General features: G+C 34.7%; 1 protein-coding gene across 3 annotated transcripts in view; it reads right to left on the bottom strand.

Annotated features, from left to right (window-relative positions):
- The window catches only part of STXBP5 (syntaxin binding protein 5), a gene marked incomplete at both ends in the record, with an annotated part of 100,378 nt that overhangs the window by 2,763 nt on the left and 73,989 nt on the right, over positions 1-23,626 (bottom strand). The window contains 8 exons of one of the 3 annotated variants that reach the window (XM_079549897.1): positions 821-932; positions 1,711-1,876; positions 3,698-4,067; positions 5,460-5,699; positions 10,295-10,345; positions 16,386-16,433; positions 16,554-16,616; positions 19,471-19,536. In XM_079549897.1, the coding sequence (XP_079406023.1) occupies positions 821-932; positions 1,711-1,876; positions 3,698-4,067; positions 5,460-5,699; positions 10,295-10,345; positions 16,386-16,433; positions 16,554-16,616; positions 19,471-19,536 (1,116 nt within the window). The remainder of the gene's footprint in view (positions 1-820; positions 933-1,710; positions 1,877-3,697; positions 4,068-5,459; positions 5,700-10,294; positions 10,346-16,385; positions 16,434-16,553; positions 16,617-19,470; positions 19,537-23,626) is intronic. The other 2 variants (XM_079549898.1, XM_079549899.1) reach the window with 2 other exon arrangements.

Raw genomic sequence — 23,626 nt, 5'->3', positions numbered from 1 at the left:
GATATATGCAGGCATATTCAAAATATAAAGGCATTAGAAATAAACATTAATTATTGGTTATTTTCATATGACAAAAAAAAAAAAAAAAAGAAGAGATTGTGAGGAATCTTTTTTTGTTTTATAACAGTATTTCATGCTGAGAAGGGAACAGTTCTCTAAACCAATAGAAGTTACATTACATAATGTTTAATCTGATAAATACATGACTAAGTAAAAGTTCATTTACTTCCCCTTGAATGTATTCAAATAGTGCACACAACCAACAAAAGATTTATTAAATCTGTATTCAAAAAGCAATGAGAAAATTATAAAGCAATACAATTTTGGCCACATGTGAAATGTATCATCCAGAACTGAATGAGATATCATACAGTTCTGCCCTCTCTTTTATTCCTTAGATACAAGTCAAACAATAAAAAAGAATCTAGGAAATTAACGGAAGTATAATAGAGTTAATTTTCTTAATTTTCACTGTCCAAAACAGTGCTCTCTAGAACCAGCCTCTTTCAGTTTAGCAACATTAAGAGAATTACAGACAGTGCTATACACTTCAGATAAATAAGACTGGTTGTCCCATTTATTGCTTTATCATCCAATCCTGAATAAATGACGTAAGGCAGTCTGTGAGAAAACAGTAACTAATTTTTTGCTATTGTTGCTAAGTTGTACAACATATAAAGCTGTAAAAAAGTATTAAAAAAAAAAGCATTGTTTCTCCTCATTCCATTTTTCAGTTTCCTCTTTGAAAACTGAATGTCCTATAAGCACAGGCAATATCTGGGTGGAAATAACAGATTAATAAGGAATTCAAAAGACTTACAGAGTTCTTCTCTGTCAAGTGACTGTGCACCACCTCCAAAGAGGCCTTTGAAGAACCCTCTGTTTGGTGCTTCTGGTGTTTCAACAGGAGTGAAGAGCTCACCTAACATTTCCTTGGCAATGAAGAGATACAAGAAGGCATACATCATTTCATATACAAATTAATGGAGTACTCTGTCACTTTGGACATTTATTTTGTGGATTTGAATTTGAATATGCTTTAATGTGCATCTGCCTTTGCAGTAGATAGCTGACACTATTTAGGAAGTAACAATAAAAAACTATTAGGAAATCTGTCCAAACCATCTGTCCTGACAATTGCAAGCTTACAGCTCAGGAATATTTTCAAAGAAATGTGCTCAAGCAAAGCTTTATTCTCCCCTCAACTTGGGAAACACTCTTGATCTTGTTCAGTTGAAACTGCAGCTACAAATAATCACATGCACGGGTCATCAAAGCAGAGCCTGCAGACTGATTCTGCTATATCCACCTTCTATACAACTTGCAGGCTGAAGCATTGTTGAGAATCTGTTCAAATTGTTAATATCCTGGCAACAGAATAGCTTCCTTGTATCTTAGTATTCCCAAATTATGCCTGCATGCATCTCCACTAGAATTATTTGAATAAGAGTTCTATTGACTGTAAATACTAAACAAAGATACATACAGACTAAAAAGGAAATTAAGACACATTCCAAATACAAGAGGATGGATAACAGTACAACGTGAAGAGTGGGGGAAATGATTCACTCTGAGTAAGACTTGGCAGTAAGCAAAATCAAACCATAAAAGACAAATTTAATTATTATAAGTACTGTAAACTTAAAACTGAACTACTTGGAGGACAGCAAATTGTTTAAAGACAGCAAATTTGTTTTTTTTATTCATTACCTGAAGATTTTCACATGTTTCTTGACTGTAGGTGAGCCTCTGTATTTCAGTTGGTGAGACAAGATAGAGTGCTTGTCCATTATTGGTGAAGCAGAATGTTCTGGCTATTCGCATATTAGTGAGTGGCAGGTAATACACATCCAGCAATGGCCTTAAGCTTGGCAAACTTAAGAGAAAGAATTACAAAAAGTAACAGGACGTCGCATTATTTTTCTCCTCATGGTCACACAAATACTGTGTAAACAGGGTATCATTTAATACAACTAGAAAACCTGCAAACATAAATATGCAGTACTCTAAGGAAGAACCTCAAGAGAGAAACTTAGACATCTGCATCACAAATGCATTCAAAAGCATCATTTCAATGATATTCTGAGTACATAAATCTCAGGTATAGTTAAAGCATTATCCAGTAATTACTAATGAAATATTTTAATAAATTTCTACTTTTTTCCCCTTCATATACAATTGCCTCTTCTCTCAGGTGAAGATTTTCTTCTTGATTGAAACTGAAACCCCAAAAGAGTTGCCTCAAGAACCCAGGGAAATACATGAAGACAGTGCTTCCAAAGGAAAATTCAATAACCTCAAACAGCATTCTTGTGAATTTATGCCTGCTCTTTCTCATCCAACTGTGTATTTAAGGTGAAATCATCTTAAAGCATTGTTTTGCTTACCTTGTTTGTTCTGTTTTCTACATACATAAATGAAGAACTTACTGCATTAGGCTACTGAAGAACAGATGCTACGCATTCATGCTGTAATAACGCTCAAGCTGCTAAACATTTCTCTCCTCAAAGAAACACTAAATGAAACTAAGAAGTGACTGAATGCCTTATGTCTTGACAAACAAAACCTTAAATGAACCCATATCTCAGAAATACTCTCTGGGAAATTTTTGTAAAAATAGAATTCACATGTCAGCTGCACATTTATCAGGAATATATTAAGCAGCTTCTGCTGCAGATACAATCTGCCTAAGATTATTATTTCTAAAGAGTAAAAAAGCAGTAAAGGGGAAAACTGAAGCTGAAATTTATGATATAGGAAAAATACCATGCAGGCTAAAATAAGTTTTTTGTCTTCTGCTCTACTTCATGGTGATATCAAAACTTCTAAATGTTAGGCTGGCATTTTACTGGGTGTTGTCCAATAGCAGGAGACTCACAAAGAAAAGGAAGAATAATAAATAACATGAGTTCAGTGGCAAATTCTACATTCTATTTTCTAAGAAATGGAAAGCAACGCTCTTCTGTAAGCACGCTGCCAGTGACAGCACATTTGTCCAGCATGCATCTAAAATAGAAATATTCCTAGGATTATACTAGTAAGAGGGAACCTGCTTTGCCAGTTTTTTTCCCCTCAATTACTACTCCGAATGAAAAGAGCATTTGTAAACATTTAAGAAAAGGAACAGGTAGAAATTAAATAGATGACATTAGTACCTTCAAAATTACTTCTACGCACATTTCAGTAAATGAAACCTCTCAATGTTTATGACTTTTTTGTACTAGAATTGCTATCAATTAATCTGACCTTTGAAACATGAGCAAGCTACAGAACAAAACAGAAAGCTCAAGACATGACTGAGAAGCAGACAGGACTGTAGCAGCTGCACAAAAATATGCACAGCTTGGTCAGCTGAAGGTCTGATTCAGGACAGGTTTTTCCAACAAGGAGTAAATTCATTGTTGAGACAATTCTCAACAGTTCAAAAACCTATATAATGCTTGGAATTAATTGTTGAATTATGTTAACGAGTTAAAATGATAAACTTGTTAATGATAATGATAAACTTGCGTTAAAGGCAGAATTAATAGGAATACGTAATCAAAATATTCAGCTCCCGATGTTAGAGGTTCATCATCATCTGAGCTGACTGCCCATTTTATTCATATTCTTCTGGAAAAAGAAATTTTCATCTAGCAGGAGACTCATATCTTATATATGTATATATTCATAAATATTACTGTCAATTATACCTTACCTAAAAGCCATAATATGTCCATTGGCACAGAAACATGCAAGGCAAATACTGTTACTCAATGATACTATATCTCCACGAAGAACGAAAGAAGTCTCTGTTATGTTATGCTTATAAATACAGTTCTGGGATGGCAGTGAAATAACTTTTGCTTGCTTTTCAGAACATATCACTGCATATTGGTTTTCACTGATTTCCTGAGATGATGAGGGGGACACTGAGACCGGTCGTCGCTTTTTCGATTTATCTTTTTCATCTTTATCTTCAGAAACATTGTGTTCTCTCCAGGGTTCATGTGCAGGTGGGACTAAAGATCCGGTGGTATCCAGAAAAGCCATTCTCAAGATTGCCCCTTTTAGCCTCAGGATGGTTCCTAGGAAATATAAATAGAGCACATTTCTATAACAGTCTTAAATTGTCATTCAAACTAAAAAAAATACTCCTTAAAGAAGCTAGAAGAATGAAAACTAAACTAGAGCGAAGACTTGCCTCTATCAAAACAGACTTAAAATCTCTGGACTTGAAGCATGTACAAGTGCACACAAGTGCATTCAATAAATTATTAAAACAGTTCTCAAAGTTTAAATACATAGGCATATACTCCATTAACATCAATGTAAATGTATTTATTAGGAGAACAAAGGTGGAATGCACATTTATACTAAATTTCATTGTCAAGCACAACTCATTTCATTCTCTCTGGAGGAACGCCCCGTGCACTCAGTATGTACCATAAATACAATTAGTGAGAACTTTTCCTTCAAAATGGGTTCAGAAACTGGCAACTTGTTTTATTTTCTTTTTTCTTTTTTCCTGTATTTATGTTTGAATCTACTTCTCTCTAGCATAAAATGAAAGAAAATGTTTTCCTTCTCAACTGTTTTGTGTGTCCAATTGTAGGCTGATACATTTCTTCTTTCACTCATTTAATCACACAGAAGCAGAAACAGGAAAACTTATTAAATGCACAATAAATCATACATACTGCAGCATTTTGTAAGGTTCATGCTGCAGCTCTGATGATTCAACATACTGTCAAGTTTGTTCCCTTGTCTTTAACATAAAACATTACCAAATCTGAATACTGTTAATGCAAACATGGTCTAGTGATCATATTACTCATATCACTACTTCAGTCAAATAGGGGTGCAATTTTTCATGTTCAGATGCCATCTGGGGGTTCATTGTAAAGGAGAGCATTATGCTCTGCAATGAAACTGTGGTAGTAGGAAAGCCAAATTTATTCCTAACAGTGTATTATTCCGTTTTTATCTTAGTTTAGGTATCACTCAAAAAAAAAGTTAATATATCATTACAACAAAATCATTTGCTGTGTACCAGTAAAACAAAACAAGATATCTCAGTAATTCAAAGGAATATTTCATTACTAATAGTTGAAGTATTAAAGTACATAGCCCTTAATTTTTATTTTTTTCATTATTCACTAAAATCTTCTTATGTTGCAATTAGGAAATACTTATAATGCACATTTCCACTGCTCAATAATAGTCACTGACTACATGAACGCTAGAAAGTCTGCTTTTCTTAACATGTATAGCTACATATTTTTATACCTTATGAGATCGTATTATCAACTTTGCAACTTTAAAATTCTGGTCATAAAGAAAGCAACCTAGATTGTTAAACTTATTAGCTAGTACATATTAATTTCCAATTAATCCATAATTGAGAAAAAGTTTATTAAAAAAAGCACGAAGAACAACAATATTTCGCAGCCTTGAGTACCCATCTACTTTGTACTCACCACTAGGAGAAACAATAACAGGCTGAAGAAGTCTTTGCTCTCCTCCTGGGGGTAGGTTCAGTACAATGACAAGCACTGTACCGAGGGTGGTACCGACCCACAGGCATGGAGAAGGTGATGTATCAGCCTTTCTTGTGAAAGTTTCACAGAAATGAAGAGCTGAAATTGCCTCACGAGACTCTTTGTCAATGCTAGTTACACTAGAACTCCTGGATCGGCTGAAAGAGTTGTCTTTAACATCTGAAAATAAATTAGTATTAATTAATAGAACTAAATATAGGAATTAAGAAAATTAAGATTTGTTGTTTAGCATAAAATATTATGCATCATTCTATTGATTTTTACAACTATTTTATTTTTCCTTAATTGCATCTCCTTCTGATTTGGTTTCCAGTATTTTATTCTGAACAAAGCATCTCAGATTTGCAGAGATAGCAATCAGGTAATTTCATGAATGACTTATCACAGAATGGACTATGTTAGAAGAGACCTTAAAGATCACCTAGTTCCAATCTTCTGCTGTGGGCAGGGCTGCAACTAACTAGACCAGGCTGCCGAGGGCCCCATGCAACTTGGCATTGAATACCTCCAGGGGTGGGGCATCCACACTATGGGCAACTTGTTCCAGTGCCTCACCACCCTCATTGTGAAGTTTCTATCTAATCTAAATCTTTTTTTTTTTTTTTTTTTTTTTTTTTTTTTGAGATACATCATACATAAATCTTTTTTCTTTTTCTTTTTCTTTTTTTTCTTTTTTTTTTTTTTTTTTTTTTTTTTAAGACTCTCATTATTTGTCCTGTCACTATACTTCCCAGAAAAGAGACATCCAGACAGCCTGATAATCTGTAATGACTCTCAGTACTGTCCCACTTCAGTAAACTGTCCAGAGCAGATCTTGGGCTATTAACACACACCTGAAGTTTTAATCAGAGAAGCATTCAAGGCTACCAAACACCACTTGGAACTGGTATGCAAAGCTAAAGATTTCTGTTTTGAATACAATGTGGCACCAAAACTTTTCAGGATGTCTTATTTTCTGCTTAGCAAGTAACTTTCACTTTACATTGTGAATTCATATACTAACAAAAACCATCAAATTAGAAATTATGCTGCTCTATTCTAGCCATATGCTGTCTGCACGTGGCAATACTTAATATATCAGCATGTCTGAATCTAACTGTACACTCTCTAATTAATGCTTTGCTTTCTCAATACATAATTCCAAAATTTTAGCACTAGACAATCCTTACCAGCACAAGTCTGATGCATGTCATATCATGACTTCCTAAAACTAAGTTAACGTTTGTGGATGTCTGGATGGAGTATGGATGCAAGTGACATTTCATAAGCAGGACTTAAAGTATCAACATACCAATTTCATTAAACGATTGCAGAAATTTCTACAAGGAATTATATTTGAAAAAACATACAAACTAAATTTCAACTGACTGAATGCAGACATCTAAAAATATAAACAATATGACAGGAGAGACTTATCTCACTCCAACAAGGACAGAAAAATTCTTGTCCTGCTTATTCTTACTTAGTTCAAGTGTAAAATACCAATCATTAAGAAGGTCAACACCCAAATGCTGACATCAAGTTTTCATATTTAAAACCAATGTCTAGAAAAAGAAGTCAAATCAAATGGAAGAAAGTCTAATCATTGAAAATGATGAAAAAGATTGTGTTTTGTAATTCTTCTGATGACCACAACCTCTTAAGATGCTTCTTTAAGGTTTGAATATCTACTTGCTTTTTTTTTTTTTTTTTTGTAACTTTAACAGATTAATCACTCTGAATATAGTCAAACATTCAAATTTTGCTGACATTAAAACACATGTTTTGATAAAAACGCTTACGTAGTTTAAAAGGTTAAAAAAAAAAAGCTGGAATATATTGATACATCCAGAATATAAAAATGCAACTCAACTGTAAACTTTTTTCATAAAGAAAAGCTAACCCAAATCCTAGCAGCTTAGCAGAACTTCAGGGTACATGTGGTTTCTTTAATTCTACTCCTTTGACTTACGATTTGTGAACATACTTTCTGTATGCCTTAGTTCAGGTAAGAGCCTTCCCCTTTTCCCAAGAAAAATACAATTAATGCAATAGGCATAACAGGTATATTTCTTCGGCTGCAGCCGCTTGAACATCTGAACATCTGAAAAGTATACGTACAAATTCCAGATGTATTGAAAAAAATGTCAACAAAAATTAACTGGTCAGACAATACAGGCACTGTGGAGAGCAGACAACTGATTCACGAAGACAACGGAGTAAAAGGCTTAACTGTATTAATGTGTATTTGTTTACCCTGAAGACACAGAAGAATCTATGGTTTGTTAATGGAATATTTTCAAATGAAGAGGAAGGAACAATGATGTGATGTCTCACTACACACCACTTCATCAGAAGGAAGGAAAGATGAGGATCTTCTGAGCAAATAAACTAAAGGATAGGATTTAGTGGTAATGGTAGTAACCAGCTGAGTTACAACAGTGCAAAGTAATGGTATAATGCAGACTAGAGCATGATGAAGACAACTTCCGTTTTAGGAAGGAGGAGGAATGCAGAAGCACGCTTTGTTTTAGCTACCTAGGAAGGAAGGGTGTAGGTTAAAGATCTAGTCAGAAAAGTGAGTTGAAAGAAAGCGCTCATGAAAGAGTGAAAGTGATCAAGGTTCAAGAAGTCATGGAAAGAAATGAGAGAAAATGATGAAGATATTGAACGTGGGAGAAAGGCACTTCAGTTGTTCCCTTGAGCCAGTAGATATGGTCACATAATTAATCAAAAAAGCAAAAATATAATTAAGTTGACAGTTACTGAAGAACACTATGCAAAAGCTATTCTACTGGGAGAAAAGATACTAAATAAAATAAAAACAGACTATCATCATCTCAGGAAGTTATTTACAGACTTGAAGAGTAAAATAAAAAACAACTTTTACTAGAACAAAAAGAGTTTTTTAAGTGTATATAGCCACACACAGGTATAGTCAAGCAAAACCAGTGAAAGATCATTAAAATTAGATATTAAAAGATACTTTATGAATTCTCAAGAAGTGAGTTGATCAAGTAAAAGTTCCATTATATTACTAGAAAAAAAAACAACAGCAACATCACAAAGAAAATACTGAGTTCTTTCTTAAAAAATCTGTTTCTAATTATTTATTATTGAAGAATTTCAAACAAAAATAAAAGAATAAATAAAATGAATTCAATAATATTTAAGTGCAAATGTAAACCAGTTTGCAAAGTCTGACAAAATGAACTCTAAACTGAAATCAGAGCTAAACTGTCACTGACGGTAGTGAGGAAGAACAGACAGACACTAAAAAGACAAATAGAATTTCTGTGCTCATTGGTGTCAACAAGGCCATGTTAAATCCTTCTAGTTCTAGGCACAAGAGCTTTAGAAAGATGAAGAAAATTTCAGTGTCCAGAAGAATTATCAAAAGGCATCCTAGTCAATGTAAATTTGCAAAGGATAGAGAGCTTAATTTCATAAAAACAAAAGAGTGCAACAAAAATGAACAAAAACAAAAATTTAAACCTATCTGCAAAAAGAAAGATTAGTGATATGACAGCTCTCAACAGCTATAAGATGTCTACCAAAGAAATGGAGTAACAGTTATCTGTGATCCTCGTGGAAAGGACAAGAAAAAAATCTGAATTAGTCTGGAAATAAGGAAGATGGTTTGACTAATAGATAATTTGTTTAACTGGCTATAAACCATACACGTTGCCTGGTATTCTTCTAGAAACTTATTTATTGGAGACCCATGAATAGATGAGAGGTTAAACTGTCAGACACTTGGATCTTCACCACAGCATTGGAGTAAATGATCTCTGAGGGCTCCTTACAGCTTTACATTTCTGAGTGGAGCAGGCTCTAACGTAAATCAGGGAGGTCCAAATCTGAAGTTTCAGGATATTCTAAATATCAACTCTTCTCTGGCTGATAGTGGTAATTTTCAAATGCATGCTTCTGCACCTACCAGTCTGCGCCTGATCTGTATTCTACAGGGGCCACGGAAGGGATTCTGCTGCAGGAACAGAAGAGAGCTGTGACAGGCAAAAGGAAGCTTTCCTACTCAGGCTGTATCTACTGCTGCAGGTCTACAGCTGTTCCTGATCATCTTCAGAGAAAAAAGCTGAGGAGCTGGATCTGATCTACAAGCTGGCAGTCAACTTTTGATGACAAAGTAATAAAAATATGTCTATTCATTTGTATGTTGTCTTAGTTATGCAATGTCAGGACCTTTATCAGTACAAGCTTCATAACTGAAATGCTTATTATGTAAAAAGAATACTTTTTCAAAAAAATGAAAGTCTGAGACCGGCCGTCCATCCAGCAAACAATTGTATATCATTTTCTTTTATAGAAAGTGGTCTTAATATCATTAACAATTGTAAAAACATGTTCAACTTTTTCTCGGTCCTCAGCATATCCTCATTCCTAAATACTGAATTGTGCAATTTGAAAAGTATTGAAAGGCTTCGAATTGGCAAGCAATTTTCCTTACAATAAATTACCTGCTTATTCACACTTTTCCTATCACAGCACTACTGTAAGAGTGACAGACGCCTAAAAAAAAAAATCACAAAAATGTGATAAGCCATGGACAAAATTTGCAGGCTTACCTTACAATGACAGCAATGATGTTTTGTGCCAGGGAGCCCCCCGAAAGAGTAGAATTTAAATTTAAGTTCTACAGTTCAAATAAAGCAACTCAGTCACAATAATTTACGTAACCAAGGATTCTTACTTGTATGTATTCACATTCTGTAAAACAATTTCAGTAAATATAAAATTCAACTCTGTAAACTTACCTAAATCAGGCTTTAACTCAGTTGGCAAACTTAGCTTCCTGGACATCTTTGCTGAAAAGTGAAGTATATCCTTTTTTTAAAAAGAATAAACACAATTCTGCTGGCCTGCATTTGCCTCTTTCCAATTATTTAATGTATCGTTGTTTATAACATTAACTGCAGTACTTAACAGGATTTCTGCTAAAGCAGAACGTCACTCTCACAAGTGAGGCATGCAAAGTAGAACACGGAAGCCACTGTGATCCCCAAATATAGCATTTTATTACTTTTGCCAAACTTCATTTCCCCTTAGATGTCTGAAATAACTTGATATATTGGATGAATTTGGTTTGGCTCAAATTCAAGATTTATCTCTTCAGGTAAAAAGAGATAATACAGACTCTCAGCTACTACAAGAATGCACACTGAAACTTTCATAAAGTTCACATCCCATCCACTCTTCTGCCCTACTTCTTGATCAAATCTGAGATACTTAAAATGGAGAAAAGATTAAATTTTAATTACTCTAAAATGTTAACGTAAATGTGTAAAATAAGCTAATAATCTGAGATGCGATCTGTGATCTTAGAAGAACGAAGAAGTTACAAAGAATTTTAAAATGAGCAGCATACAAACTCCTGTAACACTCAAAGAGTCACATTCTAGCAATACTGTGAGGAAATAAAGCATGCATCCAACATGCTGCTAAAATAGACTCACTAGTAGTCTTGCTGCCATACATCCCCCTTTCATCTTTATTCCAATAACTACTGGAGAATGAAAAAAATAATGCAGTAGTTCAACTACTAGAGCAGCAATAGAATTTGAATTTACTTCTTAGCCACGTGCCTGTATTTTGATTCATTGTTTAATTCTTTGCTATCTCATAAGAGAAACACTTCTCTACCTAAAACAGACGTTGAGAACAGTCTCAGTTTAAGGAGTACCTTGTAATGTATATCAGTCATAAAGCAGGATTGAATCTTTTTGCTCCTCTCACTTAAAAGTGGAACTCACTCATTCTAGTTGTCTGTTTAAACAAAAATCATTGTTTTTTACAAATCCTAACAAAGAGCATATGATTCGAAGTTACTTCCACTCCTTCAGTAATGAAAGTACTTCACTGTATCATCAACTATGCTCATCAATATTGCAAAGTCTAGTTAACTGAATGGTTGAACAGTTTTATTCTTGTCATGCATGATAAAAATTTGAGAGTAAGTCTCCAGAAATAATCTCATTTCCTTCACATGTCACTGTTACAAAGTATGTCCTGGTCAAATTAAATTGAACTCAGACCACAGCGTTAGGCACTTCAACATATTCTATCTGATGCAGGCTGCTTCTGAAAAGAGCACTGCAGCTACAGACATGCTTCCTACCTTCATGTTTGCATCGCTGCTGCCTGGCTTAATGATGAGGCCAAAACTTATCTTAATTAAGTTTCTGACAAGGACTGTTTTCAACAAGATTGAGTTCTGCTTCAGATCAGTGTTCAGCTGTGCATACAGAAAACTATGGTACGACACAGCAATAGCGACGAGGAATCTTTCTGCTGTCAGATTTAACTTGCATCAGCTTGAAGAAAGATAAAGAAACCTAGTCTGGAATCGTGAATTACAAGATGAGCATTCCTCATCTTAAATCTTATGTTCTGTTTTGGACAAATAAATTATAAAAGGCTGAGATACTTAACAATAGCTTGCACACATACAAATTGAGCTATTTTTGTGAGGTTTTTGTTTGTTTGTTTGTTTTTCCCCACGTGTAAATATCAGCAATCATTTAATCACTTCGAAGACCACAGTGGTTGCTTCTGGCTTCTCAAAAGAAAGTGTTTAATGATTTTAAGAACTTGGGGGAAAAAAAAAAGCGGCAAAAACTAAGTTACTTAGGCAACAGATAACATGGAATATAGGCTGGTAGTGTTGCATTCTAAGACACAATCTTAGCTTTCTACTCATTAGTGGAAGGTGAGTTGAATGAACTAGGTTGATGAGGTAAAACAAATCTGCCCTTTGTATTTTTTAGCAAACACTAAAAAATGCTTCTCATTAATAGAATAAGAAAATAAATGAGTTGTTAAAAGAACATTACTGCTAGAAATTGTGAATACGTTATGCAGAGAAGTTACATTTAAAAACACGTGAAAAACCTCAATAATTCAAACATAAATAGTAAACCAGACCCTATTTAAAAAGCAGTACTGCCATCTTGTGTTTAGACAGAAAAGTGCCTCAAAAAGCAATAAGAAAATACAAGTATTTCACAGCTAAATCATTTACTAACTAACATTACTTGGTGCAACAAGTAACTTGTATGCATATATGTCTTACAGTTCACAAGTTTCAGAAAATTCAGTTTTGCCATGCCACAAATGGAAAAACAGTACTGCCAGACATCACAGGCATCATCTACATGAAAGATACTTTTTGGGGAAATGGAGAAAAAAAAAAAGCTAACAAGATTGAGATATACAGAGAACATTCTCAGCTTTGGTCATTTCATTCCAGTTGTACAACAAGGCAATGGTGATGGTGACTGCTCCTGCTGGGTGCAGCTGACCTCAAGTATTTGCTGTGATGCCACAGTTGAATACCTTGGTGGTGATGGTGATTGCTGCCCCATTTACAGCCAAGGCTGCCTTTCTGCAAACAATGCAAGACAAGGAGATGGAATCTAAGGAATCATTTTGCTGCTCTTATCAGATTGCTGCTCCAGGCAATGACTACTTTGCCTTGTGCTTATATCTACTTTATACTCTTCTAACGTAGAAAACCTAAGGTCATACATAGGCATGTATATACATTTCCTTTTGCTGATTTATATAACCAAATATGTATCACAAGAAAAGGAGATTAGGCAACTGTCCAAAAACAGCCTACAGGATTCTTAGAGATTTCTCATGTTTGTCTTTAGGGAGCACATGTTGAAGGTTACACTGGCATAAGCATGTTGCATTTCTGTATGGCAGGCTCAATCAATTCAATGAAAAAAACCTGCTGATTATCTGAAACATGCCTCAATAGGAAACTGTGGCTTAGAAGTAATAGTTGTATCCTATTTGCAGCAAGTTATCCCAAGCTACTTTACAAACCATTATGTCCTAAAGTGTATAAATTTCAAAGCTGTATACCATTTTTCTCATACATCCCCTATTTAAGGAAACCCTTTGCTAAAAAGCCCTCTATAAACTGTAAGGGAGACAAGCGTAGTGATGTCTTGACAGACGAGAATGGTTTACATATAACATAAAACATTCAAAATTTCATAAGAAATATTTAAGCATCATAGAATTATCTTCTGCTTCTTCATTGCATTTTTAGATATATCAAAGTCCCAAAATGATTCAGTGTTTGACAGCTACACAGAATGAAAAATATTCCTCAACTTACTAACTTTGTGATGACTGAACAACCAAATATTGTACTGCTGATGGTTGAATGAAATAGATTATCAATGCTGAAATCTCAAAATTTGGTATGACTTACAAAATAATTTTACAAGAAAACGTATGAAAATAGATCTGCTTCGTATGCCCCACATTAAATCAGACAAAATGTTAAAAATGCTGGAAGAAGCTGTCATTAGAGTAACTAAGAACTTTGAGGCTCTTAAGCTTTGATGTTGTGAAAACAGGTTAAAAGGCAATGATTTTAGCATTGTTAGGCAAATTTAGCTGTGCATTTAGAATGTAAAAAATGTGAAAAATTGTGTTAACAGCTGTAGAGTATAGAAATCAGGAATTACAACTACTCTGCACGTTCGCCTAATAGTTTCGTTTGCAATTGTTCTTAAATTCCAGAAATAAAAACAATTTTTGCTGAAAAATAACATCTCCTGGGACAGTTTTAAAGAGAGATAATGGAGTATATGATATTTTGCATACACCTTTACTAAAGCTACTTACAGAAATGAATGTAAAAACACCTCATGTTCTGACTGATTCAACGAGTGTGTTTAACCACGTAAAGCTCATTGTACCAAATACTTAACTGACTAAAACAGAGTTGATGATAAATGGTGTTGTTTCAGTGTAAAATTAATGACAAAGTGGCACTCATATTTCACAAAACTCACCGCCCATTTACACATCTAGCAGACATTTCCATTTAAAATAACAAAAAAGCAAAAAGCATGCAATCATTAAAAAGAGGTGGCAAAGCATTTTGCCTTATTTACACATACAGAAAAACTTATAAGTTCAGAAAATCATGCAGAAGAAAGATACGAGGTACAGAAAACATGGCAGTGGAGGAAAAACTAGAAAGACATTCCTTGCATGGCATTCAGCTACTTAAAACTCTAAATGTGGATGAAATAATTGCATTCTTTACACTTCCAATAAATTACACAAAACACAGTATGAACTGACTGGTAAACAGTTATGAGTTACATATGAAATGCATTATTGTCTCAACTCTGCCTTGAACTTTCACCCTGAAAAAGGCTTTGCTTGTAGAGGTTATAGTATTTCAGTTGTGAAAAACATTCACAGCATTTTCAGTTGTAAGGCTTCAAGCTGAAACAGATGTCAATAGTTCTACAGAATTACCATTAGCATGCTTCATTATTCTTGGATATTACTCTTTTAAAAAAAGGGAAAATTAAAATCATAGTCACATTAAAAGACTCCTATTCTGCGCAAAAAGAAATAAGTTCAGGAGACTGCTTCAGGACAAAAGGAAAATATCTCATCAACAGGCACTGACATACTATGCACAAGACAAAATGTTGTTTTTCTCATTAAATAAACTGAACATAAGTTTCCAGTTAGCCTGAATCCTTTAGGAGAACACATTAATGAATATTAACATAAACCATACTCAAGTTTTTTCGATCATATAATTGAATTGACATAATGATATATTATTCAGAGAGATTTGCTTTCTTTAATTATGCCTGAGTTTCCACACTCAGAGCTCCTCTTCGTTAACCTGTTATCAGTGCAAGCAGTGCTCAACTTAGTACTGAGCAAAGGGCATATTCCTCATGTTGTGCCTCAGATACCAAAGTTTCATCAGCCACATTTAGCTTGTTGAATTCTGAACAATTTTTGGTGGCTGAACTGTGATAAAAATGGATTAGTGGATTAAGATTAAAAGTTAAGTTTTCAATCAGCAAATCAGAGGGAGAACACTGAAAAAAATCTCTTCCTCCATTGCTGTGAATTACAGTCCAACACAAACTATGAAGTAGTACTTCAGCAAACATATTCACTATCTAAAGTAATCATAGGTTTTTGACCTCGCAAAAGGAATAAATTTAAACCTTCCAGTGATTTACTAATGCAACCAATGAAAACATAATGAAACTTCAACAGTGATTCTGAAATGAAAGTAACCATATCCCAGGTAAGAAAGAAGAACCCTTTTCCCAAAATCACACAACCTCTAGCTTTCATTTATTTAATGACCAAATAGCTGTAAGAAGAGCTAGTTTTCATTCCAATCACAAAAGGGTTCAATCTATGGCCTGCATACAACATATTCCAAGGCAGTCTGTTACCAAATTTTTAAGACAAGTCTGGAGCTGGTAGGCAATTGTGTCCCAGCTGGACGCAGAAAAATAAAAACAATTCTGGAACAATAACGGAGCATACTGGTAGATGTTACCAAATCATTTTTCAAATGATTAAATGAAAACATTACACTATCTCTATCTTGATCACTGTAATATACAAATCTGACCATACGGCTATGAATGTAACACAAAAGAAAAAAAAATTAGCCACCTGTACCCTTGCATAAGTAGTGGAATAATGTTGTAACTTGCATAGACTGAACTCCTAATACAGATTAGAATCTTACCCATCCAGAAAATAGAAAAGTGCATTTGCAAAACAGAAAAAAAAAAAAACCACAAAAAACCCAAACCAAACAAACCAGAATTTAAGCCACCAGCATCCCTGATTTTTTTAAAAATCATTCTGCCCAGTATATTTAGCATAGAAGCAGCCCACAGAATTACCAAGTAGAATAAAGAATGAAAAATTATTAATTGAATATGCATTGAAATTTGATTTTTAAAATTTTAATTTATTTTTTTGCTGCAGGGTTAGTGGTGCATAGAGTGAGACACAGGAACAGAAAAGAATCTTTCTAGTTCCTACCTATGTCATTGGCTACCATCTTGGAAAACTGTCTGCTTTTGGTCTTCACTGCAAATAGTATTTTAATTAAAAAAACAAAAAAAACAAAAAAAAAGGTCAATCTATGTATCAAAGGATGAACTGCAGAAAAAAAACAAAACCAAAAACTAAGGAAAAAAAATACTGTACCCTTTTCTATAAAATTATTCATTTTTTGCTCATCATCATCATCAGAATTTGGTGAACCAGAACCTACGAGCAAAGACAGAATGAAATATATATACATTTATTTTTGATGCATACCCAATGTATTAATAAAAGCTTTCAGTTTAAGGTAGAAAAGAAGATGTACTGAATTATCAAAAACTGATACTGGTATTCTCTGGTAGCTGTGCTAGATGCTGTGGATTCCAAATTATTCTTGAGAGTCAGGAATTCTGCTATATTGAGGTTAACCACAAAAATTGTAATGCAAGGTACTATTCTGTGAAGGGCAGAAGTTATATTGCTAGAAACGTTTCCCTCACTGAATAAAATGCTTATGTTGAATAACTAGATTACTCTCATAATCATGACTCCAGACAAAAATTCATCTAAATGTGATTCACAGAACAGAATTTATTGCTGGCAGCAATAAATGAGAAACCTTTTCAAATCTGTTTCTTTTCAATGCAATAAATAATTGTTCAGCCACATTTCTTTTCTGCCAACAAAGATTTCTCAAAATTCTTAATACTGCAGTCAGCAATGGTGGCTGTAAGTCCCACTGTTTGAAGCTTCCTATTGCCATGAAATAAAAACAAACTTCAACAAAAAAATAGAAAATTTTACTGGATATTAATTTTGTGAAAGTATAGAAATAAGATACAGTGACATCTGCAAACATAAAAACATGCTGGTTTACAATGAGATGTTTTACGGTCAGATTAGTGTCCTCAGAGTGCTCACTTTGTTACTACCGAATTTCAGTTAAACAAACAAAACAAAAAAAAAGGGGGGCATAAAGCTACTACCCAACCCATGCACCCACTGCACCTCCCTCACTAGCATTTCTGTATTATTAAAAAAGTAGAATACAATTGACAGTCCATTTTACAGTCCTCTAAAATTCATCAACACCCACTGGAGGAAATTAAATGCAACTTAGTTTTTTCTTCACCTGTACGCTGGAAGGTGGAAGAGAATCACAGAATCACAGAATGGCCTGGGTTGAAAAGGACCACAAAGATCATCGAGTTTCAACCCCCCTGCTATGTGCAGGGTCACCAACCACCAGACCAGGCTGCCCAGAGCCACATCCAGCCTGGCCTTGAATGCCTCCAGGGATGGGGCATCCACAACCTCATTGGGCAACCTGTACCAGTGTGTCACCAACCTCTGTGTGAAAAACTTCCTCCTAATATCAAACCTAAACCTCCTGTCTCAGTTTAAAACTATTCCCCCTTGTCCTATCACTACCCACCCTCATAGACAGCCATTCCCCCTCCTGTTTATATGCTCCCTTCAAGTCCTGGAAGGCCACAATGAGGTCTCCCTAGAGCATTCTCTTCTCCAAGCTAAACAAGTGCAGCTCCCTCAACCTTTCCTTACAGAAGAGACGCTTCAGCCCTGAGCAAATGCAGACTTCAACCCCAATAGTGACTGATTTGCTTTATAGGTCATACTGTGTAACAGTCAAAGCTAACAGTACAGTCAACCCACTCCTACAGACTTAAAGTAGCTAACAAGTAAGCCATTGGTGTCAGTGTATTTCTTTGTTCAGTGGCCAACTCTGTTCTGGAAAAAGTTCACTAAAATCCAGCCTCTGTCCTGCATCTTAAACTCAACAATATTGTGCAACTGATTTATCCAAACTCTCTCTTATCCCTGTAGCAGAATGTTCCAGTCTTGTGACCACACCCCAAAAAACCACTAAACTTAGAAACTAAACCTAAGGAATTGCAGCTCTTGTCATACCCATAATGGCTGGCCTTCCCCAGAACACACAGACCAGAGTGTTCTGTCACCAGTGAGGTGACAGCTTGCCAGTCTCCATCCCTACTTTCAAGTACCTTTTTCAAAGGAAATATTGGAGAAGTCTGCTGTGAATATTTCTCATTCATGAATAACTGAGAGAACTAAGGGAAGCAAGATGAAGTTCAACTTCACTACTAAAAAAATCTACAGGGCTTGCAACTGTGGCTTCTCACCTCAGTCTTTTGTCCATTCTCTATTTTTTTAATTCAGAATTTTTTTTTTAGTATTGCATGTGCACCGAGAAAGAAATATCCAAACTGCATTACATTTTAACCTAGTCTACTACAACTCAAACAGGAGGGATGGAGAGTAGGCAAACTGGTAAATTTAAGATTTTTCCAAACCTTGACTCTTGTCCTACTACACACCTTACAACAGGTAAATCTGCAACTTTGACCTTTGAATTCGGAGTAGAGATTTAAATGAAGCAGATGAAGAGACACAGTACTACTTTAAAAATCCAGCATTATTCTAACAAAAAATTTGCTGATTCCAACAAACATTCATCTCTAATACTATATATTGACATGTAATATTTACATAGTTATAGTTTCAATTAGCCAACATTGAAAAAAATAATCTAATATATTGTTACTGCAGCTTTCCTTTAGAATAGTCAAATGCAGGAGTAGTAACAGAACTTTTTTTTTTGAAGCAGAGAAATCCTACATTGTAAGGATGTAAGCCTCTGAAGACTTCTGATTCCAAAGGAAAGAAAAAAACTAGCTCCTTTGCTCCTTTTGCAGACTTTTCTTAAACCACTTTTGAGGACTCTGAGACACCAGACACATGTATTCCTAAAGGAATTAGAGCATCTTTTATCAGAGTTTTAAAATTCGATTGTGCCGTGGAGTATGTTCCTTACAACAAATATTACAGATTTTATCTCTTCACTTATCTTTATGACATTTCTATTGCATCTATTAAATTAATCTTCCTTTAAAAACACAGTGGTGCAACACAGCAACATTTTTCAGGAAAGCTACAACAACTTGTGAGAAGACTACAGGCTTTATGCAACTAGTCTGTATTCAAGTATGCCATCTTCCATGCAAATAAGAAGCTGAAAATCAGACTAAGTTATGATTACCTGAAGTGGGTGATTTGCAGCGATCTTCTGGCACCACTGTACCCTCATTTATATCACAAAGACCTGCTGGAACACAAAAATAGCGTCTGATAAGCATGGCTGCTATTTTTTCCTTTCTTCCATTGCAGTTAGAAACTGGATATTTAATTAGATACAAACCAGATGGTTGTTGTAGAATTTGTTAGTATTACACTGTTGTGTTTTTTTTTTTTTTGTTTGTTTTAAATTTAGACATCAGCCGCAGTCACTGTAAAGCCGCTTCATCATACTAAAGATTTCTTACTGGATTTTACAAAACATACTTCCTCATTAAATTTCAGTAAAAAAGAACCCTCTTTCAAGTATTAAAATAATCTGAACAGTTAATTCCATGCCATGAATGTATGTTAAGTACACATTTCTGCTTTGAAAAAAATTATATATATATATATATAAATATATATATATATATAATTATATATAATATATATATATATAATTGCAAAAGAAAGTCAGGTAGAAGAGGATCTTGAAAATGACAACCACATTCAGATCAGATGTATAACCAGTATTTTTCACAATTTGCTTACCAATTTGCTTACCAATTTGCTTACAATTTGTTTTCAGCTTTATCTGCTGCAGTGGTGAGCTTTATATTTAATGTTGTATTACAGAGGTCAGCTTGGAGTTCTGCTGGAAAATGTCACTTTAAGATTTTACAGTATTTGGGTGCTTCCTGAAGTTCATTCTTTACACTTCAGTAATGCAATTACATTTCAGTAAGGAAATAAAGCACAGAAGTTCAGCATCTGATGCTAAAGATGGAATAATTTTTAGGATCATAAGATAGCTTTCATGACATGAACTAGGAGCTTAAAGACATGTTACCATTTTCATTTTTGAACTGGAAATTGCCAGCAAAACAGCCCAGGATAAAGGATTTTATTAATATATTAAGGTGAATTATGCACATATAATTTAAATATATATTTTATATATATGTATATAATCTTGTTTTCCTTCAGGGATATTTTATGTGATACTAATGTAAACAAGAAAGCAATACTTTACAGAAATTAAATAGGTAAGTAAATAAATACTTGTTAAATAGGAGGTTTTTGCATGCACGCTGGCATTTCAAATAAAGTTAAAAACCTCCAGGGGAGTAACAGCTGAAGCAACAAGAGATTGAACAGGCAAAGCCTATCTATATAGATGCATTCAACAGTGCATCTGTAATAATTATTCCCATATTTTTTTTCCTCTTCTCTTTCCCCATATTTATTTCCTCTTCTATACAAGTGTTAGATTTCCCAATTATCAAAACCAAAGGTAATAATTTAAAGGAAAAAAAAGACATCATATCACTGTGGAATCCATTGAAGTTATGCTACATTCACACACTGTTATATTTATGCAGTATAGCTTTTTGGTTTATTTAAGACTAAAAGCATGGGCAAATTGCACCTCAAAAAACTCAGTGATGACAATGATGTGCAAATGACCTTATGAACAGGTAAAGCCTTCACCTAACAAAAGTCAAAGAACTGATTTCAATTTGAAAACATATGGGGATATCCCAGGTAGAAGCTATATGTTTTCTTTCTCCTGCATAGTGGTAAACAATTTTAAGTATTTTTTCTAAAATCATAGAGTATTATGGGATAATCATGGTATATGTTCTCCCACAAAGCACATTTTCACCTCCGAAACCACCAGTTTAAAACACACTTGAGAGTCTATGCGTTCTGTGCTACCCAGGGCTGTGTAATATTTTTTTTTTCAAAAAGCCATAAGCTGCTCTCCCAGCAAGCAGTACAAGTTTCAGAGAGTACCAAGGGTAGGCTGTATACATTCCACTCACACATATTTAAATAATAATGCCCAAGATACTTTTAAAGGCAATTTTAGTGTTTGTTATTCTCTCAGATATGGTCTGAGCAGACTACATGCTATAAGTTCATGCTTAGTAGCTCTACTAATCCCAAACACAGGGGATCAGTATCAGCTTAGGGTTAATGACCTTTATGGTTAACATTTCTGGAAATTTACAGAGCTCTATTATGACTTGGGAGTATGGGGCTAGCATTCCAGAAATATAGCCTTGATGATACCCAATAGCCTTCAAAGGTAAAGGAAGATCCTGATAAGATTTTTATTATGCATGTAAAATGGAAATGAATTTTTGGTACTGGGAACAGTCGAGTAAATAAATACTGAACATTCAGATATGACTGCAGTTCACCTAAAACAGGTATTTAGCATCTCCCTACTCTTTCAGCTTATGGAAAGCAGAGACAGCACAGAACATTTTTGCTGGGCTGGCTATGGCATCACTAGAAGGAATTAAAAAAATTCCAGCCAACCACAGTCTATCAGATTAAAAGTTGCTTCTTATGCAAAGTTGTTTTAGGTGTCCTGAACCTTTGAGGTGGACTCTTCTCATAGTAGCCATTGAAGAAATTGCTTCACCCATAGAGAACAAATGTCATTTTGGTATTTTAATATTCTTTCATAAGTGACGGCTTATTCTTGTCACCTCCTACTTTCATTTCACTAACCCAACAGAAATCTTTGCCGGAGTTGATGGGAGGCATTTGAAAATGAACAGTTCTTAAGTGTGAGGGGAAGCAGTTCTTGCCAACATAACAAAGGAATATCTACAAGGTTTGCAGGCCTTCAGTCTGAAGTCAGGACTCTGAGGAATGCCCATTCATCAATATTCTTGTAGCAACAACAGCCTAAAATGCATGTTTGTAGTGGCAGCAATAATTAGATCTGGTTGTCAACAATCAGGCCAAGAAAGAGCAGAGTATAGACTAGTTTTTGTGCCAAGACTGCTGCTCAGGGAAAACTATTTATGCATTTGTCATGATTTAGAAGATGATGTCTTCTGACTTAACTAAAAGCTACTTACTACTGTATCCCTTATGAGAGTGGTATATCTGTACACAGTGAGCCTGGATAACTGTGAGAGCAGCATAGTTTGTATATGTACAATAATTCAAACGTTTTTCTAACAGGTCTGAAACAGGTGGAAAGAAAATATATCCAAAGCAATTCATCCAGCCTACTAAAATTTTGAGTTTGTTCTAGATCTAGGACAGAAGCAGGCTAGAAGAACTGCTCCGAAAGTTCAGCTTAAAACATGCTCCCCAAGGCCTTTTGGAGTTTGTTATAGAAGTCTGACAGTTTAGATCTGATGCCATGCTCATACATGCCACACACATACCTAATGTGCATGAAGTTCTATTATAAAACACAGAAACATGAGCACTTATTACTCCAGATCCAAGTACAGCTTCAATTCTGACTTGCCAGGACAACAACAAACAATGCAGGATCATGTTATGTGGATTTGCTCATTACTGAAGATAGCAGGTTTAAACAACGCTCTTTGAACAAATACTAAGGAAATCCTCACAGTAGCAATATTAGGAGGACAAAACTGTGCTGTGCTTTTAAAAACCGTCTCGGTCTCAGATCATGCTCCTTAGGGAGCCAAACTATACAAATCCGAAGTCTAAGTTTAGGAATTTAACTTCCAATCTCCTTCTATTTTAATTCTTCAGAGGAAGAGCTGAACTTCTCACACTTGTAGGAAACTTTGTAAGAAGTGTAATCCCACTTTGACAGGAATAGTATTTGGCCAAGAACAAAGTCATATACCTACACACTTGCTTTCACTGTAAGAGGTATTGAGGTTACAATTTGATACTCATCTTAATGAATAACTCGCATCAATTTATCCAAGGGAAAACCTCAAAACATTCGTATCATAAAACTACTTGCTAATTGTATGCATAAGATTTATACCACTAAATTATGGCATGATGCTAATTATTCTTGCACATAAATCCTGGAAATCTAATTACAGTCATCACTGCTATTATTTGACAAAGAGGAGGAAGGGACAGAAAAAAAATAATTTTATGTAGTAGTTCTTATAAATAGCACTAATTACTGTTACTCAATGTGACCTGAGTTGCCTCTGAAATACTAAGGTCTGTATACTTTATAATCTCAAGTACCGATATAACCAATTTGTGCGCTGAATTCTGAATTAAGTTTTATGATTTCAGGCTTACAAATGCACAACTCACAAGGGATTTTAAAGCCAATTGGTCCTAAGTTTTCCATTTCAGAACTAAAGCTTGATTAGAAGACCAGGAAAAAC

The sequence above is a fragment of the Tetrao urogallus genome (assembly GCF_951394365.1).
Source record: "Tetrao urogallus genome assembly, chromosome: 2".
NCBI lineage: Eukaryota > Metazoa > Chordata > Aves > Galliformes > Phasianidae > Tetrao > Tetrao urogallus.
This window is presented reverse-complemented; position numbering and strand designations above follow the sequence as displayed.